Source organism: Styela clava, chromosome 14 (assembly GCF_964204865.1).
Source record: "Styela clava chromosome 14, kaStyClav1.hap1.2, whole genome shotgun sequence".
NCBI lineage: Eukaryota > Metazoa > Chordata > Ascidiacea > Stolidobranchia > Styelidae > Styela > Styela clava.
The window spans coordinates 10,517,848-10,542,494 of record NC_135263.1 but is presented as its reverse complement, the minus strand read 5'-3'; the positions used below and the strand labels follow the sequence as shown (position 1 = coordinate 10,542,494).

At 34.4% G+C, this 24,647-nt stretch overlaps 3 protein-coding genes across 3 annotated transcripts; 2 read left to right on the top strand and 1 right to left on the bottom strand.

Annotated features, from left to right (window-relative positions):
- Positions 1-4,230: 4,230 nt before the first annotated feature.
- On the bottom strand, positions 4,231-5,467 carry LOC144431977 (microfibril-associated glycoprotein 4-like). Its single transcript, XM_078119921.1, has 2 exons — positions 5,208-5,467; positions 4,231-5,041 (listed from the first exon to the last, which is right to left on the bottom strand). The coding sequence occupies exons 1-2, from the start codon at positions 5,440-5,442 to the stop codon at positions 4,359-4,361; spliced, it is 918 nt and encodes a 305-aa protein (XP_077976047.1). The 5' UTR covers positions 5,443-5,467; the 3' UTR covers positions 4,231-4,358.
- Positions 5,468-5,642: 175 nt separating this feature from the next.
- Positions 5,643-17,593, top strand: LOC120341328 (uncharacterized). Its single transcript, XM_078120075.1, has 24 exons — positions 5,643-5,649; positions 6,457-7,877; positions 8,123-8,369; positions 8,646-8,973; positions 9,422-9,624; positions 9,814-9,996; positions 10,143-10,426; positions 10,534-10,656; positions 10,734-10,877; positions 10,995-11,160; positions 11,327-11,412; positions 11,519-11,900; positions 12,102-12,460; positions 12,721-12,915; positions 13,152-13,289; positions 13,471-13,626; positions 14,069-14,199; positions 14,289-14,480; positions 14,762-14,946; positions 15,213-15,741; positions 15,898-16,074; positions 16,285-16,424; positions 16,731-16,913; positions 17,478-17,593. The coding sequence occupies exons 1-23, from the start codon at positions 5,643-5,645 to the stop codon at positions 16,874-16,876; spliced, it is 5,922 nt and encodes a 1,973-aa protein (XP_077976201.1). The 3' UTR covers positions 16,877-16,913; positions 17,478-17,593.
- On the top strand, positions 17,460-24,589 carry LOC120341329 (crystal protein-like). The gene is made up of 11 exons (XM_039409816.2): positions 17,460-17,519; positions 18,432-18,597; positions 18,965-19,076; positions 19,550-19,646; positions 20,801-21,011; positions 21,219-21,349; positions 21,449-21,702; positions 21,800-22,052; positions 22,243-22,412; positions 22,980-23,135; positions 23,466-24,589. The coding sequence occupies exons 1-11, from the start codon at positions 17,460-17,462 to the stop codon at positions 23,902-23,904; spliced, it is 2,049 nt and encodes a 682-aa protein (XP_039265750.2). The 3' UTR covers positions 23,905-24,589.
- The last annotated feature ends 58 nt before the right edge of the window (positions 24,590-24,647 follow it).

Here is a 24,647-nt window from a genome sequence, read left to right as displayed (position 1 = left end):
TACATGATAGCAATTGTATAATAATATAAAGTAGTAAAGTAAAAAAACCTCCTCGACGGTTATAGGTAGGCCTTCTTTTGGTCGGTGCTGATTGATATTCTTTCATGTTGGCTTTGACTTATTGCGTCGACGATTACGATTAGCCACGAAATAAAATATTTGAAAAATGCTTTTAATTTGAACGTAGGACGGCGGCTCTAGAATGTGTGGGTGATATTCGATATTCTTTTAAACACGAATAACGATATTCGGAGGTCGCGATATTAACATTGAATTCAAATTGGACATCCCGGCTTATGAGTTTCAATTGAACACCGAGATTACTAGTGTTATTGTACAATGTATCTTAATCAGTTAAAGCATATGGATACTAAACATTAATTTCATATTATGTGACATATATATCTTTTTTTTTCGATCTGAAATAATGTGTACTGTGAACAACGCTCCAAGACCATTGTTTTAACCCGTCTGCCCTACACAGCACACCTAATTAAGTAATATTTACATAGTATCGGTATCGGAATATCGGTTATATCGGCCTTTTTGTAGTATCGGCGTATCGGTATCGGCGTTTTAGCTGGTCTCGGTATCGGTATTGGCGACAAAAGTGGTATCGGTAGTCGGTACATCTCTAATCGCTACAAGGAGAATGGATTGTCTTGTGCAGACAGGACTAAGCCAATGAAATGCGCCGCGCTTTTTATCTAAACTTCGTACCTAAAGCTCACGTCAAGTAACTCCTCATTTGGAGAGACGTATTATGCCTTTACTTTAGTAAAACACACCTCTATTTCCAAGCGCTGGCCATGTGACAGCAGTGACGAACCGCAGAGCTGACTTGGAACCAAGCGATTCATTTTTTTTTAGCTGGTTCCGGAGTCCCAACTTAGACGGACTTGTTTGTTCTTTGACGATAGCACCAGGCCTGCTCACGCTATAAGTAATAAACTTGGTCAAATATTACAATTCATCTTGCAATGAATGTAAAAAAGGTCACTGAGGTAAACTGAGGAAACGCATTTCCTAACCCACACTGGTGTTTTTTTCAAGTAATATCTGCCACAACAGAATATAAATTGAAGCGACATTACAAAACCAAACACGAAAGATACCAATCACAAAAGATACCAAAAATACCACGGTTAAACCACAGTGTCAGGTGTGTTTTCAAATAACATCTGTCACGAAAGAATATAATTTGAAGCGACATTACAAAGTCATACACGAGAAAAGATATCGAAAATACCACGGTATTTCCCGGGAAGCAATTTTAAAATCACTAAAGGCTTTATATATATCTTCCTTAAAACTGATTAGTACGGTAAACTTTCATTTCTAAATAAATATATATAAAGCGAGCAAACTCGCGATGTTTTGATCATTTTTGGGTTCTTTCGAGACATCCTCAAAAGTTTTTGCGGCACGCCAACCTCGCAACCTTGGACCACCCTGAATTCTAATATGTCGATGTCCTTTGTCATCACAGAGAACCAGGCTTGAATGAAGAAACATTCACTCTTCAAACGAGGTATCCACTGTCGAATTACCATTCAACACCAGTGTAAATACGAAATTAAATGATCTAATTGTCAATGTACAAAAGTACGTCGATCTCTATCTTGCAAATTTCCCCATAACCGTTCACGTTCACGACGAATCTTGTACTTGGCATTGATTTCAATCTCCTCTGATCTTACTGCTATGATCATCAATGCTTTTGTTGTACCTGATGACACCCCACAAACGTGTGCATTCGTAATGTATGACTGCAACCTTCTTATTAATGTCATTACCGTCGTTTTGTTATTTGAAAACTGGAGAAAAATGATGCGCTCGCCATGCAAGTTCGAAAAAGTAAAGAAATAAATGGACGAAACCTGCAATGTACACTTTAGTTCATAACGGATGTGAGATCATTCGTGAATGCGGTTGCAAAATTGCAATTCATGGGGAACGAATTTGCTGCGAAATTAAAGTTGACCATTGATTTCTCTCTGCCTCAGCAGAAATCATTTTGCATGCTATAAATAATTTATTTTTAATAATTTTATTATTTTTAATTCATGATGCAGAAATTGTAACTAAAATCGGTAATTTTCAGTATAAATTTAAATAAATGCAGTATTATCAAATTTATTTAGCTTGCCGAGGCACGATGCTTCGACATTTATTGGAAAATAAAAATTGACGATTGTAACATTTTTAATTTCTCCCTCTGGGAATCATCGCGCATATAACTTTCGTGATTATCCGTTGTCGTCTATCTATAGTGTTTCTCAGGTTGTTATATTGTTTGTTTTGAGGCAAAAAACAACGCAACCCACTGCATATTTTAGTCTTACTTTTCTTATCCGCAACACAATTATTTCTTCTGGGAGCCATAAAATGGCACCAAGGTTTGTTGCATGCGTACTTTTACTACTAATAAATAAATGAGTTTAATTGTTGAGTCTATTTGTTGATTAAGATATCTATACATATATTCTATGGTAGCTTTTGCCATATATCTATCATGTATGAATTCCGGTCTAGTTGTATAAATTACAAAAGCCTATAACAGCCGTAACATTGAGAGCGTTACTGCAATCCTTGGCGTGGCAGGTCTGCTTACGACTTCCTTCAATAGTAAGTCCATACATATGAAATAATTAACTGATCAGCTATTTTGATGAGCAACTTATACTTAATCTAAAAACTAAAACGTGCTACAAATCAACATAATCAATGAGGAGCCGTGATCTAAACCGTATATAAAGGAAATTTCAATTCTTTAATCATAACCCAATTACCAGGAGAGCAGAGTTATTCGATGGAAAGAAGCTGAAAATAAAGAGTTACCAGGAGAATGTCAATTATCACAAATAGAGCGAATGTCTCGCATTGGCATTCCTAAAAATATTACTCGGCTTTAAATATTTGAGGTATAAATTTGAAAAATTCACGCCATGATGACCCTATTCGTTTTTGAATATGATGGTAGTTTTATTTCAAATTTTACGAATTGCTTTATACAAAGAGCGAGAAGTGTGTTTAAGATATGCACGTAGGAGGCGTTGCTTGGAGTGGCATCCTACAATAAAATAATTGTGTCCCAAACAAATTACATTCACCCCTATTTAGTGCGGATGCAACTATATAGACCTGATATATGCGTTGTTTTTCATAGATACGCTATTTGTTTACAATTCTGACTTGCGTGATTTATTACAGAGACCCGCTTGTCTGTGACACTGGTTGAGTATACATATTTTGTGGGTTTCATAGGTTTCCCCTACCACATCCAATATTCTTTACCTATGTTGGTGCCTCAGGTTCAAGATTTCGTTTTCAAACCCCATGTCTATCATCCGATCCCATCAGTTACACCACTCATGGAGTAATACACAAAGTAATCTGCGTTTTGTGTGAAAACGATGGAAACTATTTATACTCAAGCGTTTGCCAATTTTAACTCGAGATATTTTGATTCGGCAATGTCAATACTTTAATATGACGTCATAATATTCGAGTAGTATGATTTTTAATAAACAATTCGAAATATTTTCTGATCAGGTGATGCTCGTTGAGTGCTTTGAATATGGTGTTTACGTTAGCTATTATATATTCCGTAGTTACAATCATCTTGAGTACCTATCAGATTGATGCTGGTGAGTAATTTGTTTAAAATTATCACTCGCACCACATAAGACGCACCACAGTCGCTAGACCTAGATTTCCTGGAAACAGAGCGGTAGTACTTGTCAAGGTGAAGCTACTTTTTATCTCCTGCGAGCTAATTGGGATTTTTAGAATATTTTACATTCATCTCGAGGAAAAGAAATCTCGTAAAATAGGTTAATCCTAACATCTCATGTCCGGTCACCATACAGTGTAATACAGTTAATAGCTCCTGATAGATTAACTTGAGAGATGGAGGAAGACGAAATCAATTGAGCATTCGGATATGTCATAATATACCTAGACTTTTTTTACTATGACTTTTCTTCAGCCACTTGAAAGCATAGGACTACTGAGGTTAGTGTACGTTTGTTTCACTTAACGCGTGCTGAGCATGAAATTTGCAAACGCAAGTACCGGGAAATCTATGGAAATTGAAGTGATGTTGTTTTGCGCACAAAAATTAATTTGTAAATTTAATCTATTGCCTTTATTTCTACAAAAGTTGCAACTTTTGCAAAAGTTGCAACTTTTAAAATATGTCCCAAATTTAATACGCGATTTATTGATTAAATGATTTTCCAAAGTTTGAAATAAAAAAATAAGATCAGAAACATCGTTACGACATTTTTAATAGCATATTTCAGAAAGGTGTTTTGTTGTTTTCAACTTTTTCGGCGTATCTCAAGACTGAGCATTCATTGTAGTTTCATAGAAACGTATCGTAATGAAGTATTGTTTCGGTTCAACTTTTGCCAGTGTCTAACAAATATTCTGTATTTCGTCATTTGCTCTCTTTTAGAGGAATAAACGCCATTCAAATTAGAAAATCTACACTGTGAAAACCACCACCCACCCTTTTGCTGTCGCACACATTCTGTGGGGCGCCTTGATTCACTGTGGTGGTCAAATGTGCTGAATCTTGAACCAATCATGTAGGATATGGTAAATTTAATTTGGGGGGTTCCTACACAGGTTCCAACACTGATTATTCGAAAATCATCCTTTTCGGGATTGGTGTAAAATGAATTGCATTCTGTGTGTCCATAGACACCGTCCCAATCAGTCATATCAATCCGCAGTGCCAAGTTATCTTCGGCTGTCCCAACTCTGTTCTGATGAAGTAAGGCATCTAAATTATATAGACCAACCCAATATTCCTTATCTGGAAATCCGAATCCGTGAAGATAATCATTCCAACCACGATCAAAATTGACTACTCCATTTTTTCTATTCTGTATAACCATCCACCCTCGTTCCTTGCTATATTCTCCCACAGTCTTCATATCACAAAATATCGATATAAATCGGTAGCCACGAAAGAGCCATATTCGGTATACGTCATTTGTATTATGTCCATCAGAAAACAGTTGGCGACAACCTGGAAATAATTCAATTATTATCGTTTTGAAACTTTACTAACGCTTAAAAAAACGATGATGGGCTTAAATCATACTTCCTCGAACTTAAGTATGAAGTGAACTATAAAGTTCATAAGTGATCATATATATCCAAACTTATACAACAAAACACAGTAAAGTACTAACTTGTGTATAATTTCTCTATTCTTGGATTCAAATTGTTTGTTTGGTTTGAAGAACCACAGACTTTAATATTTTCTTTCGAATACATAGACGTATTCAGTTTAGCAACTTGAATCACCAATTTCTTTAGCTGCTCTTGGACGACGTCAACATCTACGATGGTGCTCTTGTTAGAATTTGCTGTATTGTACAGGAGCACAACAGAGTATATCATAAAAAACAGAACTGTTCCCATCATTTACTAAAATATTATCGTAATTAGAGAATCTGGCAAAAAATTGTTTTCCGTACTTAGATAATCCTAAAAGTAGCCAGTAAGTATATAAATTTTCGTTAGTGCTATCCATGAATGGGTGCCTTTTTTTACCATTCTACACAGCCTCAGCTAGGCAAGTTCTGAACTTTGTGCAGAATAAATATACGGGCAAACAGATAAGAATGCAAAGTATATCTATTGATCATTAATATTTAATTTGCTTCACTTTCGACACGTTTGGATTTTCTTTAATTTGCGCCAGTCACCTATAGATATTACACTGAATTTCGCCAAAATCCAGGGTGGTTTCGCATTCCCGTGTCATATTTTGTGGGGAACATGGATTTTGAGTGCATCGAACCGAACCTAATTCGAGTATGTTTTTTGGTCATAGAAGCTTATTTATTCACACTCATCGTTACACCGTTGTTCCAAGCATTCTGAACTAAAGAACTCAAATATATTTCTACTTTGCCAGAAAATATTTTTGAACGCGGGGAAGGAATTTTATTCACACCATCGTATCCCAAGTGTGATGGAAAGAATAGTCAAATTTTGTGGACGTTTTCTATGAAGTACCACAGTTTTGTTCTCCTGAAATTTATTGACTTTGGAATATTTCCGTAAGTATTATCACGTTTCTTTTATTACAAATTTTGTTTGCATTTATGTTTATGCCGTTATAACCCTGGAACAGATGTACACACGCCAAATTGCATGTAAAATATGGCCGCAAGGAAGATATATATTGCGAAGAAAAAGTGCCCGAGTTGATACACAAAAGCGAAGATCTCACCATAGAATTAAAAATCAATAATGGAACTTGCGGAAATGGTTTCGAAGTGCAATATGTTTTTCCTGGTAAGTTTGTTATTGGGATTCTTAAGGTACTTACTAGATACGATTAACTTAAAATAAAAGGATATACAATATTATACTTTATAAATATATAACTTATATGAATCCTATACTCGATGAAATGAATTTTACCCACAGGTTTCATTGTTGTTCAAAATCACCTGATTTCTGATCAAAACACGTCGTTTTATGTACAAATTCCCGGATTACCAAAGGGGATAGAAGCCCTGTGTGAAATTGATGTTGGAGAAGAATCTCATAGATTGGAGCTTTCCGTAAATGTTCAAGAAGTTAATCAAGTTTTTGCAAATTCGGGGATTTATGAATACGCCACTGTATGCCAATTTCATTTCGTTGACACAAGCAATTACTTCGCCTTGATTGAGACGAACGGTGCGCTAGTTGTACGAGACGACTTGAATTCTACTTCTTTTCTTTCAAGTATTCATCGGAAAACTGCTATTTCAGTCGCTTACTTGAATGAAACAGAAATTACCATTTTTCACATGTTTGCATATCCGATTTCTTACACTTTGCTGATCGACAAAAAACCAACCTACCTACTGACTAAAGCAGCGGAATACACTGATGAAACCATGTATCAACGATCTAATATGTCAATGTCCTTTGTCATCACAGAAGATATTCAACAGTTACTAGGACCAGGTTTGCATGAAGCAATATTTATTCTTCAAAATGATGTATCCATTATCGAATTACCATTCAACATTAGTTTAAATTCAGAATTAAAGGATCTCACTGTCAATGTACAAAAGTACGTCGATATTTATCCAGCAAAGTTCCCTATACAAATTCATGTACTACAAGGAGCTCCAGCGTTAATTCAAATAAGCATAAAAAACGCTGAAGAGAACAGTAATATCACGAAAAAATTAACTGCTTGTAAAAATCGCAAAGAATGCAAGAAAGGAGTGACTGTGGATCTTTTTGTGATCTCACAGACAACTTACGAAATCCTCGTGACTGCGAATAACAGTTTGGGGGAATTAGGCTCATTTTCTGGAAGAGTAGAAGCTTTTCACCTAGTTCATGAGATGTTCGCTGTTTCCACGTCGCCTGTTTATACAGGGGAGAAAGCAAAAATATTTGTATTTTACAAGATTTTCATTGACAAAGGAGTTTTTAGTTTGCTCATAACCGCAAATGACGATGTTTTGGTCGATGAAAAGCTTTCGAGTCACAAACAATTCGATAATAGTGAATTCACTGAAGATAGTGTGCAGCTTCCGATCAATCCAAATGGGTTTAAAGTTTATGAAACGGAACAAATATTTGAAACAGAAGGGAATATTGAAATAGTTGCCAGAATATCGACAACAAATGAAAAAGTCCAACTTGAAGACAAGTTTGTATTGAATGTGTTGAAAGATCAATCTCAAATGTGTTTGTCAGCAGTAAAGATTCGAGATGGCAACAAAGAAAATTACAATAACAAGACAATTCGTGTATTGACGTCACTGGTTTTAACCGCAAGTGTCAAACTCCATTGCCAGCTTAACAAGGAGGATACAGTGGAATACACTTGGACCATCCATAAGGTATGCGACATACTTAAAGTAGTTGAAAAAAAACCTAGGACACAATCCTTAGGGGGGAAACATAGCAACCTTTTGATAATTTTTCGCAAGATTTGCTATATTTTATTGAATTCATTATTGAATTTTATTAATTTTCATTTTCTTACAATTGAATTACATTTATTACGCGAGTCTTTTTTGTAATTGTTCATACGTTGAGTATTAATTTGCGATAGAATAAAAAAAATAAAACCTTGTTCAATTAGGTCGACTCGATGAGTGAACTACCACAGGACGCAAACAAAGTTTCCATCGAAGACGTTGATTTTACTCATAATGAACTAGCAATAAAACAAAATAAACTTCCACCTGGAAAATATCTTATAAAACTGACTGCTATGCTTCGCAATAAAGATGGAAAAATTTCTGCCAACAGTTATGACTACTCAGCTATTGAAATACCTACGCTAACATTAAACGCAAAAATTTGCGGAGCTTTTAAATTAGAAATCGGTGAGTTGTAATAAAAATTTTTTTTTTCTTTTCTAAAAATACTTTAAAAATTGTTATTTCAAATTGAACATTCTGAACAAAGTATCAATTTAGTTTAATTTTTTACCCCCAGGAAACTAGAATAAAGCAAAGGTAACATTTTTCCTTAAATATATATTTAGTTTCATTTAGGATATTTCGCAATTATGATTTGAATCTATCTATATCTAAATCTTGCCTGCTCAATTTTCCTGTATGTTCACGACCTTTGAAAATAAAACTATTTTTTATTACTAGGCCAGGATATCAAAAAATTTGAACACGATGCCTCCTGCACACTAATTCCCAATAATATCAAGATTGAATACAAATGGTGTTGTACAATATCAGATGTTGACATTCCAGTCGATAAGAACGTGGGAACGTACACGAATAAAGGTTCTTGCTTCAAAGGGAGGCCTGCATGTTTTTCAACCTTAAAATCTGGTCAACTTAAAATTGCCAATACTGTGATAAAAGACAAATTTTTTCTTCGACTCTTCGTCATTGCAAACAATTATTATGATGGAGTTGCAGATCAAGAAATCATAATATTGCCTCAACCTGTGCCAATTGTAAACATTGTGTAAGTCTTATTTTTATTTTTTTATTGCTGCCGCAAATGCTGAAAGACGGTGTGTGTCGGTGATGGTTATACCTCTAAACATTATTTTATTAGAGATATAAATGTTTATTGGAAATTGCTATAACTTCGCACTGAATATATCACACAAAAACCGCACCACAACACGGTACGCAATTTTTAAATTATGATGACGTCATCACACAACAATTCAAATTGAAAAAACGAATCCCATAGTGACCATGATAGCTTTCATAGCGACAACATCAATCTTTAACCACGGAAAATTCCAAAGCAATTGGTCTAGTAGTTCAAGAAAAACGCGCTACAACAACAAGAAAAAGAATACTAATAACAACAACAATGTAATAACAATACCAAAACGATTTATAGGTCCACTCTGTGTTCAATGAACCTTTCCCTATGTTGATTGCGTGAAATTTCTATTTAGATGCTGGTCAAATTGCGCAACAAATTTAAATCCGCAGGATTCTTTAATATTGCAAATTGAGTGCGAAAGATGCATCAAATTTCAATGGAAAATTATTGATTGGGAAGATTATGTCGTACAAGAATGTAACTCAAGTGATTTCTGTCAAATTAATCAAGATATTCTTACAAACATTGGAGAAGTTGTTGAAGTAAAAGTTGAAGGTGGACTAATGTGTTTTCTGTATTTACTTTATTTGTACCTCGTTCACGAGGCAAAGACGTCGTGTATATGAATTACTACATTATCACGAATGTCTAAAGGAAAACTTTCAAGTGGTTTAACGAATAAAGAAAATACGAGTAACGGAATAATAATATGAGCACGATGTATATCCACTCTTATTTTTACAGGCATTGATGAATTTGGACGGAGTGCCACATCCCTGTTTTATGGTTCTGTAAAGAAGTTCCCATCAAATATGACTTGCGAACATGATCCTAATTCTGGATTTGCTTTCGTAACGCAGTTTCGTGTGTCATGTTCGGCCGAGGATAATGACGATTTTATTTATCAATTCTTCCTCCTAAATGAAGGTAATTATACATTTTCGTTGATGTTACAGTTCATCCTGAGAAGATGACAAATTATAATGCATAGCTATATCGATCACTCGTGATGTTGTTTTTAAAGAGATTCACATGAGAATGATTCCTCTTAGAGTATCCACACGTTTGTTTAGATGACACAAATCCTTTGCTACAACATGGTTATGAGAACACTTTAGAGAATCTCATTCTTCCTCCGGGACTCACGAACATTGGGATTCAAGTATGTTCATCAACGAATGCTTGTATCAAAGTAAATATATTCATTGAGGTAAAACCGGCACCTGATGAAATTGCTGAAAAGATCATCAGGGATATTCCAACACAAATATCTAACGCGATCAACTCTGGAAATTTGCAACAAGCCACAAAGTCTGCTGCTTTATTATTGAAACATGTTGAGCTGGATAGTGAAACGGTTTGTATATCTTCGGCATAAAAATTTTACTTTTGTAATCATATAAAAAATAAAATAAGAATGTAATATTGCAAAACAATTTTAGTATTGAAAATTTTTTTTTGTAGAAACTGAAGTTGACAAACAAGTTGGCCAGCACACGATTCTCATCTACGGAATCAGCTAAACAGATGTCAGATATTTTGCGAGAATCGACTAAGACGACGGGAATGTTACCAACTGATGTTGTTGTAAGTTTAGACAAGTTTTTGTTGTTTCTGACCTTCTGTTTGATATTGGTCTCACACGTGATTTAATCATTTTTAAGGAAAACTTAGTAGAAAAACTGACGGAAATACAAGAATGGATTCTTGATGACGAAGCATCATCGTCGGATACCTTGAAATCGGTTGCGTTATCTTCTATGCATCTGTCGTCAAATATAATGGAATCAATGCCCGATTTCAACGAGGTTTGGCAAATTTTATTATAAATATTGAATAATAAAATTTGAAAATACAGAAGTACTTGTTTGTTATTTAAAAGTGCAGATATTACGACTACTTTCAGTGATGTTATTGATTTTTAGACCACAAAAACTCGTCGATCTGATTCGTCGTTGCTTGAACGTACAGCATCAGTAATAAATCATCTGGGCTGGGAGATTTTAAAAACTGCAACACCAGGAGATAACCCCATTAATATCACCACATCTGCATTCAGGGCCAATTTAAGGAAGATGGAGAGAAATTCCAGTATGCTTAACTTTTTTATTTTAATTAATTTTAATTGTAATCTTGGTGGTTCACCAAATAACTAATCTGTCACAATTTTGAAACGCCATATCTCTTGTAGTTTTTTTTTTTTTTGATTGCATGTGCTAACGTGGTAAATTAATTTAGTGTCATATTTGTAATGCAGGCGTATCAATCGGCGAAAAAGAAATCAAAGCAAGAATTGATTGTGACTGGTCAAGCATAAGACAAACAGAAACTATCAATCTGCAGGTGAATAACTCTCCATAGCACCACTACTACATAATTCGTACAGTAAAATGAAACAAAAGTGATTTGTTAGTTTTGGGAATCCATTACAAATAGATCTATTATTTAGGTGATCCGTTACCTTTCAAAGAAAACGAGATTCAACACGCAAACTGCTGATGTTGATGAGGTAGCATCAATTTCACTTTCAACAACTCATAAGACTCACAACTTACCGAAACCAATAACAAATTCATTGATTCCATCCGAACCAATTCAATTTTATCTACACGCTGACAAGAACATTCCGGATTCTTCTACTGAACTAGAATTTAAAATCAAAGGCTTCAAAGATGATGTTCAAAACTTTACATTAAATATTGAAACATATGAAAACATGCTCATCAATATATGGCTGCTTTCGAAAGATTTTCCACAGAATGCAACTGTAAATTTAACGGTTCAAACTGAAAGTGGAAACGTCAAATCTTTTCTTATTTTGAATAAATCAGGTAAGATAAAAAACACAATAGTTTACAGAGAATTATGATCAGTAGTCAATATGCATGATTTTTAGATTCATAAAATTTCGAAGGTTTTGAAAGGGATAGTCAGCTTTCATGAAATTAAAGTGTACAGAGGGCAATTTGTAATATGGGATTTTAGAGAGATATAAACATATGTTTTGTATGTTTATTTTTCAAATTTTGCAGATTTTTCAAGCGATATTTATTCATGGAAATTCCAACTTGACGGCAGAGGAAAAATAAACTATGAATTTACTATTGTAGCATCAGTGACAGGAGATGTCACTCAATCTCGCATAAATTTAATTTCGAATCGCGATAGCGCTGCTAATGCTGGAACCATTGCAGCTACATCAAATTCCAATCTTAATTTGACAAATACAATATCTGAATCAACTGTTGAAGCTGAAACAATATCTGCTACCAACATTCAAGACACTGCTTTAACCCATGAGATTCGGTTTAATTTAACGATGAATATATATGCCATGAAATGTATGCGTTGGGACGATATGATAAATGATTGGACCACATCATTTTGCAAGGTTGGTAGTGGTAAATTTCTCCACTATAAAATCGAATCGTAATCAACTCAAACGTCAGTTTTCAGCAAAGTGTGTGCACAGTTTTATATACAAATTGCTTAGATCTGAATCTATCTAAATCCGAATCTAGATCCGATACTGATAGCGTGCAAGTTGATGCGATATTCCAAAAATTCCTTATTTCAAGAATGTTGTCTCCCCAATACATTTTAATTCGATAATGACTAAAATGATTTAAATTTCATAACTTTTCAATCAAGGCAAAATCGGGGAATGAATCAGATAACTTAGATTGGTGCGAATGTGATCTGAGTCAAACACAGTCCGGAAGGATGAGTGGAAAACCTACATCGGTCAACATATTTTCATCAAAGCTCTTCGTCTTCTCACCTCATTTGCCAAATAAAATTGAACTCAATGTTGTCGAATACACAAACAACACAAGAGAAGTGGATGTAAGAATTCGGATTCTTTTATACTATTTCAAGCTTAGTTAGATCAATGCTGAAATGACAGATTTATTTTCCAACTCGTAGGATTAAAATAGAAGCTGGTCGTGTGCGTAGATGTGTTAGTTGAATGCACATATAAATCACGTTTTTATAGTCAGTGAAACGGATTTTACTACTTCATTCAACAGTCTTCAAAGCATTAAAATTAAACATGCTATCTCGAATTTAATACTTTTCAGGTGGAAGAAACGATTGAAAACATCAAAGACGAACTAGAACAAAATCCAGTTGTCCTCATTGTCATATCTGTTGTTATGTTTTTCTTCTGTGGAATGATACTTTGGGCCAGATATAAAGACAAAATTACAGAAAACATGGTAGATTGGTTGTTCATTTCGTATCTATAAAACGTTTAGCAAAAAGAAAAAGTTAAATCTGATGTACAAATACAAATTTGCTGAAATTTGGAAGAGTTAGAAAATTTGAACCTAGAATCTCTGAATGCAAAGTAAATGTAACTCCCTTCCGATAATGGAATGTTACGAATTTCAATTCTAGACCGAATACGTGGAAGTGTGCGATAATGTACCTTACGTTTCATATCGATACCTCCTAACTGTATTTACTGGAAACCATAAACATGCGGCACCAACAGCAACTATTGCAGTAAAGATAAATGGCACAAATCAGCAAAGCATTTTACATTTGCTGCAGGTATATATAAATGGCACAAGCATTTCTATTATAATTGTAGATCATAAAAGTGAACTTACAATAGGAAATGGTGGCCTAAATTTATCATGTTCAACAGACGGAGTAGGTGACTCTTTGCTTCCATTTAAATATGCTTGTAGTCAAATAAACATCATTCCCAAAATAACTCTAATGAGATTATCTACAATTATGGAACAAAAGATATTGATATATTGGGTGTTACAATTTCCTCCATTTGATGTCCATACTACTTACTGTAGTGCAAATATTCAATTTCGTTGCCAAACAGGCGATCTCCAGAATATCTCCGAATCTTGATGGCTGCCGTTTTATTTGCTACCACATTAATAGCAATAATAACAGAGATGTTCGTAATCCATTTTATATGATCGTAAAATAATAAAATAGACACTTAATTCTAATTCAATATGTACTTCTGCAGAAACACAATGACGAAGTTCATTCTCTATCACGCGGGAGCGTTGTCACGTTTTTAATGACATCGCTCCGATGTGTCGGTGATATCACATCTGTGGATGTCTGGCAAGATGGAGAAGGAAGCAATCCTAAATGGTACGGATTCAATTTCACTCGGTATAAATATTTTTTATAAAACTCAAGTCGTATTAGATCACATAAGCCATTAATTATCTACGTTTTAGGTATATTGAAAGACTCGTTGTTCGAGATTATGAAACGAATGAATGTTGGTTTTTCTTGGCAAACGATTGGTTGAACGACGAAGAACCGTTTGCTGAACCTATGGAACTTGTATTATACCCAGCAACAATGAAAGAATTGCATTCGTTTCGAAACATATTCATTATAAAAGTCTCATCTTTTTTGAAAGACAGGTGTGTCTCACTGATTTGCCACATTATGACACTGGTGTTGATTGACTAATAATTCTAGTATCCTAGGAAGAGCCCACAAGAGCCCTAGGAAGACCCACAAGAAGTAGACGGATAGACAACATAAATTTCAAATATTTAAAATAAATTAAATTTGAACCAAGACGAAATGGATATTAGCCAAACGCGAATACTCACAGTCAATGCAAAGAATCTGACAATATGACGAGTTAAAAATTGACTTTTGTGAAACGTAATTATATATTTCCACTTGGGTTTTACAGTCACATTTGGTACTCTGTCTTTGCACTACGACCATGGTATTGTTACAATATGAATAGAATTGAACGAGTTGGTTGCTGCTTTCTTCTGACAATGATGACCATTGTGACATCACTAATGTTTCATGGACGGATTGGAGATGATTACAATATATTGTATTTATTATCAGCCTCTAATATTATTGCAGGTAACTACTGCCGATATATTACGCCATAATGTTACTAATCTAGCCTTCATAATTTGTATGATATAAAAGCTATAATACGTAACTAAATAATACTAAAACTTAACAAAAATTAAAAAAAAAATTCTTTCAGTCTGAAAAATGTTTTATTGTGTTATGCAATCACAATCCAAGCCGTGTTATCACGTCATAATGCTAAATTAGGCTACAAAATCATTTTTTTTATATTTCGATATCGCTGAATATCAATCGAAAGCATTGGGTTTCAGGTCTTGAGAGTGGTTTATTGTGCTTTCCAATCACGTATATTGTCTCGGTAATGTTTCAATCGGCAAGATCTCGAAACTCCAAGAACAAATCTGACAAAGGGAATATGTCACTCGAGCAGATATCACAAAATTACTTATTATCAAAAATGGAGTTGTTCAACGAAAAGAAAAGAAGAAAATCATCAAATTTGCGTTACACGCAAAAAAACTATCGCTCGCGTGGATCATCTACAATTCTCAATCGTAAATTCTCACATAGCTCAAACTCTAGCCAGAACAGCAGAGCTGATGCTAGAAAAAAGTTGTCGTCAGAGAAAGTTGATAGCCCCAAAAAGTCATCAGAGAGTTTGAGATCAGACAAAGAAGTAATATTTCCCAACACAACACATCGACAACGTTCAAAATATAAACAAAGTAGTAATTATAGAACGAGAAAACTAGAAGCGCAAAAGTTCAGGGAGAGAAGAAAATCAAGAAATTCACCGCCCACGAAGCTTCCAATACCTTCTTCTCGTTTCAGCAATTCCAGGTACAGAGATTAATTGTGAAATTGGAATGGAAAATATTATGCTAATAGCGACTTTTTTCAATTTGGTATTTAGACAGTTATTCATTACAAGTGGGTTTAGGTAATTGCCCATTTTGTTTGGAGACTTTTAACATTTCGTCGCCTTTTTCTATTTAGTTTTACGAAGAAAGAAATTGCAATTATGGATGTTGACCCAGGTTCATCTGATTTCAAACCACTTCCATGGTTCTTCCGATATATAGGATGGATGATAATTGGAATTGTAAGCACCGGATGTTGCGTACTCAGCATTATATACGGAATTTCATACGGATATAATGACACAATGAAATGGTAGGTGCATATTTACAATTTAACGAAGTAATCTCTATAGTTATGAAAAATAAGTAAACGAATAAGAATAAGTTAATAATAAAAAATATCTTCCAAATTTATTACATTGAAACATATATGTTATGATCTTATACGATATACTTGCGTAGTATTTCTTTATAATCAAAAGTAGTTTAAAAGAACAACTTATACTAACTGCATTTTATTCAGGCTAATCTCGCTTTTGTTTGCAATATTGGAAAGTATTTTTATTCTTGAACCGATCAAGTGTGTTATTCTTGCTTATATTGCTGTAATAAGTAACTCACGCTTGGATGTATCAGAATGGATTCCACCGCTGAAAAGAGAAGGTAATATATACTCATCTTTAACGGTGTTATGAGGTAAAGTAAGAAAAAGCACTAATGTTTAGCTCTTTAATATATGTAGAATCACAAATAAGCAGAACCTCATAAGAAAACTCAAACAAATATACACTGAACAGTGTTTATCGTCGAGATTTCTTACAAATATCGAGATGTTACTTTTAAATAAATTAATATTTGATATGCCGTCAACTGAGCAATCTTTTCTGTGTTGATGCTCTTTTTGACGAACGTCATCTGAATGACGTTGTTTTGAACGTGTGAAACTAATTATCTTCTATTTTTTTATAGTTGCTTTACAACGACATGAAAATCCACGTAAGGTATTGAAAGAATTGATTAGAGAACGTCGAACAAGCCCAATTTATAAAGGACCTGTTTCTAAAAAGGATAAAATGTACAGCATGGAGAGTGAAACAACTGATCAAAGTTTATGAAAATAACTCAAAGGGAAATCTGTCCAATCAGAAAAAAGTAATACAGCAACCTTACCCAATTATGTACTAATTATAAAGAAAATGCGTACGCCATCATAATACACTATTATGACTGCTTTCCTCAACTCGACGCAGATAACGAACCTTCATTCCGTATTGGGTTGTAAGTCAACCCAAAATGCTTAACTTCAGCATATCCACGATTACCGCTATGCCATCACGGCTCATTTATCTTTGTTGCTAGGTACTGTTGTTATCTTTTTGTTCTTTATTGTTTTTCTATACTCTACAAATTTTTTTGTTGTGAAGTACGATTTACTGCTGTATCATATCGAAATACAAAATCCGATAACTAAAGTTGATTTTGAAATGGCGAATTTCAAGTAAATGTGAGCACGATTTATGCCTTTTAATTTTGATTACGAAGACCACTATGACACAATCTCAAATTGTGATTCGAAGGAGCAGCGACTCCACATGAGCGACTCCGTCGTACAGTGTATTGATATCGGATCAAAACTCTGATGACCAGTGGTCTTGACTTACCTCGTGAATTGATGATTTGTAACCGGCACCGTTATACATGTCTTTATTTTTGCAGAGCCCAAACACTGAAAAGTTGTTTCTACAACAGGATGAACTGGTATCTACGATTTTGACGGCACGGCTTTTTTACGAATAGAATAATCAAAGTTGTAAAAAGATAATTAAATAAAAACTCTGGAGTTATTTGCTTTTCTATTTAAATTCATAGGAGTCGTAAAATGTGGAAAATAGCAAATTTGTTGGGAAATGGCGGCAAAATCACTTCACCCTCTTTCTCGTCTAAAATGCGAATTATTTTACTTACACGGAGAATAAAAATTATGTTCTATGGCCAGATTACCTTACTTGCGTTTATCAGTAATATATTAACAGTTAAACTGAAACTGAGGCAAAAGCGAATAACTTTCAATGGTCTTGCAGTATACCAAATATTAGATTTGAAATAGTTCACTTTATAGACTGTTCATTAGTATGCAAACACCAAGAGTAATTATCGAGGTCATCGCGTGAGTAGACTTGTTTGTACATGTTTGCAAATATACTTAATAATAGTTTTTGTCAGGTGACAGGGATATGTTATATATTATACACTAGTTAACGACGTTTAAAAGAGCGGGGAAATGATAGGGTGAGATCGCAAAGTGTGGTGCTCTTGCAAGATGTATACTATTTCCACTTCAGTCCTCGAGCGACCTAATATGATATATGACAAGATATAGTGAGTTTGGCTAATATTAAAATATGCATTTAATATTAAGTTACCAGACGAAAACGGAAGTGTTAACCTAATGACCCCTGGTGTTCCTGGGTCATTTTGACACCCCTCTATAATTTTTTTAATATTTCACCAACCAAAAATGCCAAAGACATCATTAAGGAGGGAATCGTATTAAAGGATAGCATCTTTGCAAGGCATTAGTAGAAGTGTATTAGAAAGTTTCACAATTGCGTGTAATACCCGGAATGTATCAACCAATTAGTCCACAATGATCACTTTTTTGCTTGTTAGATGATAAAAAGTATGCAATACTGCACTGTCTTGGTGTTTTTAATATTTGCCGTTGCCCATGGCCTAGAGGTCGCAAAGGAACCTGAACTACTTGTCATAGATTTACTGGAAAAGATATACGGGACGTTGCACATTACGGCTAAAGACAAAGATGAGAAAGCTTCGGGTAAGACCTTTAAACGATCAGGTCAACTACAAGAAGAAAAAAAAACGTAATCGTGGTATAAATATTAACGGCTTAGTTTGAATATATATATATATATATATATTTCCTTTTAACGACCGGAAACAAAGAATTACATATGTGCAATATTTACTATGCATTTTCGGCTTTTAGAATAAAAATATTTTCAATAAAATTTAAGGATGCCAGCATAATTTGGAACACTTGAGATAATGTGCTGTGACTAAAACGTTAATTAATTATAAAGTTAATTGTATTCAAAGTCAATATGCTGTTTAATTTTACTTTATAGTTTTCTCGGGTAAATCATAGTTAAAAATTTGTACTAATATGAGTCTAATAATTTTAGACTTCAGCCCGCAGGTGAAAACATCATCAGGAACTGTTATTGGCGTAAATACAAATTATTCAAATTCGTTTTACGCTATTCCTTTTGCAATCCCTCCTGTTGGAGACCTCAGGTTAGTATACAGTCCGAAATTCCGTTGGTCGTCGGTCAGTTGGGAAACGTATTCTCTGTGTTTTACAGTGGCCGACTAATCGACCAAACTCACCGTTCTTCAATAAAATCGTACGCCATATGATACATATATACCGAAAAAAAACTTTCTAAATAAAAAAAAAAAACGATTTTTTAGGCGCAACTGTTCAACTTTTTCAAAGGTGTTGAAATGGACTGATGATGATTTTTCTGACATTGAGATGATCATGTTGTAGCTATGCGCCCTTTGTGTCCATATACTCGTATATGAGCACTGCTATCTTGTTTAACTATTTATCTAGTCAAACATATTATATACGGTTCATCTTCTTATCTTACGGTGTATATATATATTATCTAATTGGTCCTGGTGTAGTTGCTAGTACTTATTCATATGTGGTATATTTGTATAAAAACTTGAAGCTTTTATAATATTTTAAACTTATATAAAAGATTTCAGGCACCACAGATGCTGAATACACCAGATTTAACTCGAATTTTGAATGAGACGAGTCGTATTGAATGCTATCAGTTCCAATCTTCCGCAGAAGTGAGTATTTCTTCTTAAATATTTTTGCGAAATTGAGATGTTTATTAAATATTTGTCGCTGATATAAAAGAGGTCAGACAGATGTTTTCAAGTTTTTATTTGTTCATTTGTTGTTGCTATGTCCATGTTCCAGGTGCAAAGGTATTACCGCGGGCCATTTAGTTCAATCTTTTTTGGAACTCCATAAATGCACATGCAACAAACATAATGGTATTTGAAAATATTCAAATAAACCACAAGGAATTTGGAAGGCCATGAAAGGAAGGTCTTAACATTTTTCAGTGCCCTTTTGCAGCGTGAGTCGTAAACGTTGTTATTAAATGCGAACTGTTGGGTATTTCGAACACACCGTTAAAATTTAGGTATATATACATTCAAGATCGCTAATGTACTCTTCCGCAATCAACAAGCTTGGGACCCCGGAAGTAGACTGCTGGGGAGTTGGTGTTACCTATAATAAAGATTGAATTTCGAGTGGTTGTGAAAAACGCCATCCTGCTTGTGTTGTTTATATACATTGTTGAATATTTTGGATTATTTCATATGAAAATGTGGCGGTAACACTGAAAAACAGTTTTATTTGAGATATATGTGATTGAGTTGTTTGGAAAAAAGTTTTCGCAGTTTTGGTTATATTCGGACCAAAACATACTGTAGATATATATATATACAATGAAAAAGAATCAAAAATAATTTGCAAACACGTAATTATGTATATCTGCGATCATTTGCGTATATTCCAGCATTGCGTAGATATTTCTTGACAAAAACCAAGGTTACTCATGCATGAAACAATTGGAGACATCATACGGTATACCACACTATCATAAATTGATGACAATAAAATCAGAAATAAACACACTTGGTATCCTACTCAATAACTCGCAACAATTTTACAGACATAAAATACCCTAATACACTAGAAATATAACAAAACAACCACACCTGCATTTCTGCAGCCGATAACTGGTGGATATTAAATGACTGATTGACAGTGCTACCGCGCCATCAGTACAAAATCCAGCAGTAAGATCAAATAGCCTAAGGATGTTAATATTTAAAAAAAAAAAGGGTCGTCACACTTATAGGGATGTACATCTCAAACAGAAATGTTGTGATATTTTAAACATTTCGGTTCATTTTATTATTTTCAGGTAAGCGAGGATTGTTTGGTATTGAACATTCACGTCCCAATACAAGTGGATATTTCTGATCCGGATAATCCACCTAATGATCGACTACCAGTGATGCTTTTTATGCATGGTGGAGCTTATCATTTTGGTGCAGGAACTATTACACTATATGAAGGAAAATATTTGAGCCAAGCAATCAATGCAATTATTGTGACCATCAATTACAGATTGGGTAATGGTTGGGTTATTAAATCTGCTCTCTAGTACAACAAAATGCATCGCACATTTTTTTATTACTTTTATTACATTTAACACGGTAAAAACTATAAAGAAAACGATGCAAAACAGATGCGTAATCCGTTTTGAAATTTTAAAAAAATCCGATCTTTTAGTTCTCTATTCCGCCAAGTTGAATAACTGTAAAATATATTGCTCAAAGGTCCTTTTGGATTCCTTTCTTTTGACGAAAACGGTAAAACAATTGAAGGCAATCAGGGTTTGAAAGATCAACAACTGGCAATGCAATGGGTTCAAAATAACATTGAGAAATTTGGAGGAGATAAGACTAAGGTGAGTGTGCGATGTTGATTATTATAACATGAGAATTTCCGTGATTGAAATTGTGTTGTGCACTGTGAGCTATTTTTAAAAGGGTTCTACACTATTCAGGTGACAATATTTGGTGAGAGTGCCGGTGCACAATCAGTTATGTTCCATTTGGTGTCAAACAACAGCGATCCTCTCTTTCATCAAGCTATCATGCAAAGTAATCCAGCAGTGTTCACGTATCCAACATTGGGTGAGGCTTTAGAAACTACTGATAAATTAATCGGTTATCTTCGCTGCAACGGTCCAATTGGAGCATTACCAATTCCGAACCCAAACTGTTGTCCGGACAGAAAAGATAATTACACATGCCTAATGTAAGTAGTAATTTGTTTTCCATTATCCGCCTTTATTACCTCCAGTTTTCAACCAAACTGACCTTTACCTGTTAAATCCAGTTTAATTATACCTCAGGGATGCTGACCCAGAAACGCTTATATCGACAATGGCGAAAATGATGGGTTCTGGATGGATTAAGTTAGATCCAATCTTTGCAATGGAGCCTTTTCGTCCTTACATCGATGGCACTGAATATATCGGTCAACCACTGGAACTATTTAGAGAAGGGAAATGGCAAACAAATAAACCAATCATTTTGGGGACAAACGCCGAAGAAGTAGCTGTGATAAAATATATTATTCCAATACCGAATGAATATATTTTCCGGGTAAGCTATTTTGTAACAACATTTTACAGAATAAAACTCAGTTTCAACGCATTCAATTCAGTGCCAATTATTTTTACAAACATTAATCTGAATGAAATATTAGAATGGTTTGAGCGAGTAACTTCACTGGAATTGGACCGTTTAGACTGAGAGATCCAGTTATTTTAACGTTAACATTACCTCTTTGTAGGGATTAAATGAAGCGCTCTTCGAAAGCGCGGGGAAATACGAAAACACCGGAGAAAGAATTTCTGAGAAATACATAGAAATGTACGGACCCAACATCACAGACTACGGAGAATTATTTGGAATAGAAATGACAGACATTTGGTTTGGATGCCCATCAAGAGCGCTGGCACGGTGAGATGAGGAATAAGCAATAGCGTAAATGTAGCCTAACTCAAGAAGCATTTTTTATAAAGACTCTTTACGACAATAAAACCATGGATATATATATGTGAGACATTCCCATGTTTGCGTGAACCCAAGAAGCGTTGCTTGTGTATAATCAAATATTTCTTTGCAGCGTTGTCGTTAAACACGAAATGTTTTTTTGGATTTTGCTAAATTTAATTTACTCTTGCTTATTTGAAACAGGCTAATAACCCCTCAGCTCTTGTGATTATTTATTTGGAGCAACCTTTTGTCAACAAGCCTGTTTTCCAAAATAGCTTACTCCATATTTTAGTTTCAGCAGAACTGAGCATAAACCCCTTTTTCTAACGTGCTTGAGCAGCAGTTGTTGCAAGATTTTGACGACGAATCCCTTATAACTTTTAGAAGGAAGCAAGTTAACCCAATGGAACACCGTATAAATAAATGAACAATTTATTTACCCCAAATGAAAAAAAAATGATTATGATAAAACATTCACTATACATTATACATAGTAACCTATTCTGTTTATTACGTATCTTCTCTTTGTAGTTACGCATCGAGAACGACAGAAGAATCTGTCTATTTCTACATCTTCAGCCACGCGTTAGATGGTAATAATTGTGAAGAACTTCTTGGAAACTTCTGCGGACATTCGTACCACGGGCACGAACTATTCTTTGTGTTTAGAACTATAGAACATAGGGGGTAAGATTTATTTTCATTCATTTATTTTAAAAACACATTGCTCGCTAAACTAAATATACGACTCAATAACATTTTTAATTGTACATTGTACTTAGAATAAGATAAAATTAGAACATACGAACATGTTTTAGTTTATGTAAATGACCAAATCTACAAAACATATTAATTCAAGAGCCTATATATATATACTGAAAATTTGTGTCTTATATCCAGCTTTTTGTGTAAAATCCTGAATGTAGGTGAAAACTAAGTCTGATTGTACACTTGCTGACGTGAATATTTTTCACCGAGCATTACAGATCATATTATGTATTGTGATTTACTTTCCAGGTTCATTCCAGATGACCATGACATTGTTGTGTCAAATCAATTTAGTACGTACTGGGGTAGTTTTGCTCGAACCGGTAGTCCTTCAGGTGGTCTCGAAGTTCCATTGCCAGGAAATTTTCAGAAATGGTATCCGTATTCAGAAACCTCTACACAAAACGGCAAGCCTTGGGTAAATATGAGAATCGACGATCCTGAGAGTTACCAAGAAACTGATTACTTAAAAGAAACCTGTGATTTTTGGGATAGCTTGGGTATTTATGCAGATATTACAAATGATGTAGATGTCTCTACAATGGCTTCGTTTACAACTGATGTTCAACCGCCGGCCACAACCCAAAGAGTTGGTGAAATAGAGACAACAAGTGAATCTAACCAACCATCGCCTTTCAACACCTTCATATTGTTCACGACATTTTTATGTAGCATTTTACTTACCTAGTTTTTGTCGTATCTAAATATTTGAACAGTTTACAGTGGTACAGAAATATGAATTATTGGATTCAATGTGTACATATGAATCGTTTTGTTATTATTATTATGTTGGTGTGATCTTGTTGGCATTTTTCTTCTTGTTGTTACCTTTCTCATTACCTAATTGATGAATTGATCTGAAATTTTCAGTGGTTAAAGAAGATTATATTTGTCGCTAGAAGGCTATTACTTTTATTTATTTCAAAACGTTTTGTAGGCTCTATGTGATTCGTTTTTCACTTCGAAATTTTGTGTGATGACGACTTTGATTTTAATAAAAACTATTTGTAGCGGTTCTTCGACGGCACACCTCAATGAATACATCACGTCGTTACATGAATATTTTGCATGACTGATTTCGAAAATCACGCGATCAACGAACCCGTTCGTTTACGTGACGGTACTCTGCCGGCACCCTTGAACAGACTTTTCTATGTGCATTATATTTGTGCTTGATGGACCGTACTTTTCCGAATACAGTTGAGTTGATTGCTTAGTTTGATGGTGTTTTCCACCAGCTTATTGTCATGTTTTTCACGCACTATCGTATTGTAGGTGATAATCATGGGTCAAAAAATAGGTCTACATACGAAAGTTTGAAGTTGTTGAATGAATATAATGAAGATGAATGCATCGATATGATAGGAAATACGATGAGACAAAGTTAAAGTGAGTTCCTAAGTTCAGTTAGTATTGAAAATTATGTTCGTC

What these genes read in the sequence shown, in the direction of transcription:
- LOC144431977 (XM_078119921.1), bottom strand. Translation starts at nt 5,442, where the DNA reads ATGATGGGAACAGTTCTGTTTTTTATGATATACTCTGTTGTGCTCCTG. An exon ending in AATAGAGAAATTATACACAA is followed by an intron (nt 5,042 to 5,207) that starts GTTAGTACTTTA and finishes AATTATTTCCAG; the next exon opens with GTTGTCGCCAACTGTTTTCT.
- LOC120341328 (XM_078120075.1), top strand. An exon ending in TGTTACCAACTGATGTTGTT is followed by an intron (nt 10,657 to 10,733) that starts GTAAGTTTAGAC and finishes ATCATTTTTAAG; the next exon opens with GAAAACTTAGTAGAAAAACT. An exon ending in GAAGATGGAGAGAAATTCCA is followed by an intron (nt 11,161 to 11,326) that starts GTATGCTTAACT and finishes TTTGTAATGCAG; the next exon opens with GCGTATCAATCGGCGAAAAA.
- LOC120341329 (XM_039409816.2), top strand. Translation starts at nt 17,460, where the DNA reads ATGTCTTTATTTTTGCAGAGCCCAAACACTGAAAAGTTGTTTCTACAA. An exon ending in TTCTACAACAGGATGAACTG is followed by an intron (nt 17,520 to 18,431) that starts GTATCTACGATT and finishes TTTGCTTGTTAG; the next exon opens with ATGATAAAAAGTATGCAATA. An exon ending in CGAATGAATATATTTTCCGG is followed by an intron (nt 22,053 to 22,242) that starts GTAAGCTATTTT and finishes ACCTCTTTGTAG; the next exon opens with GGATTAAATGAAGCGCTCTT.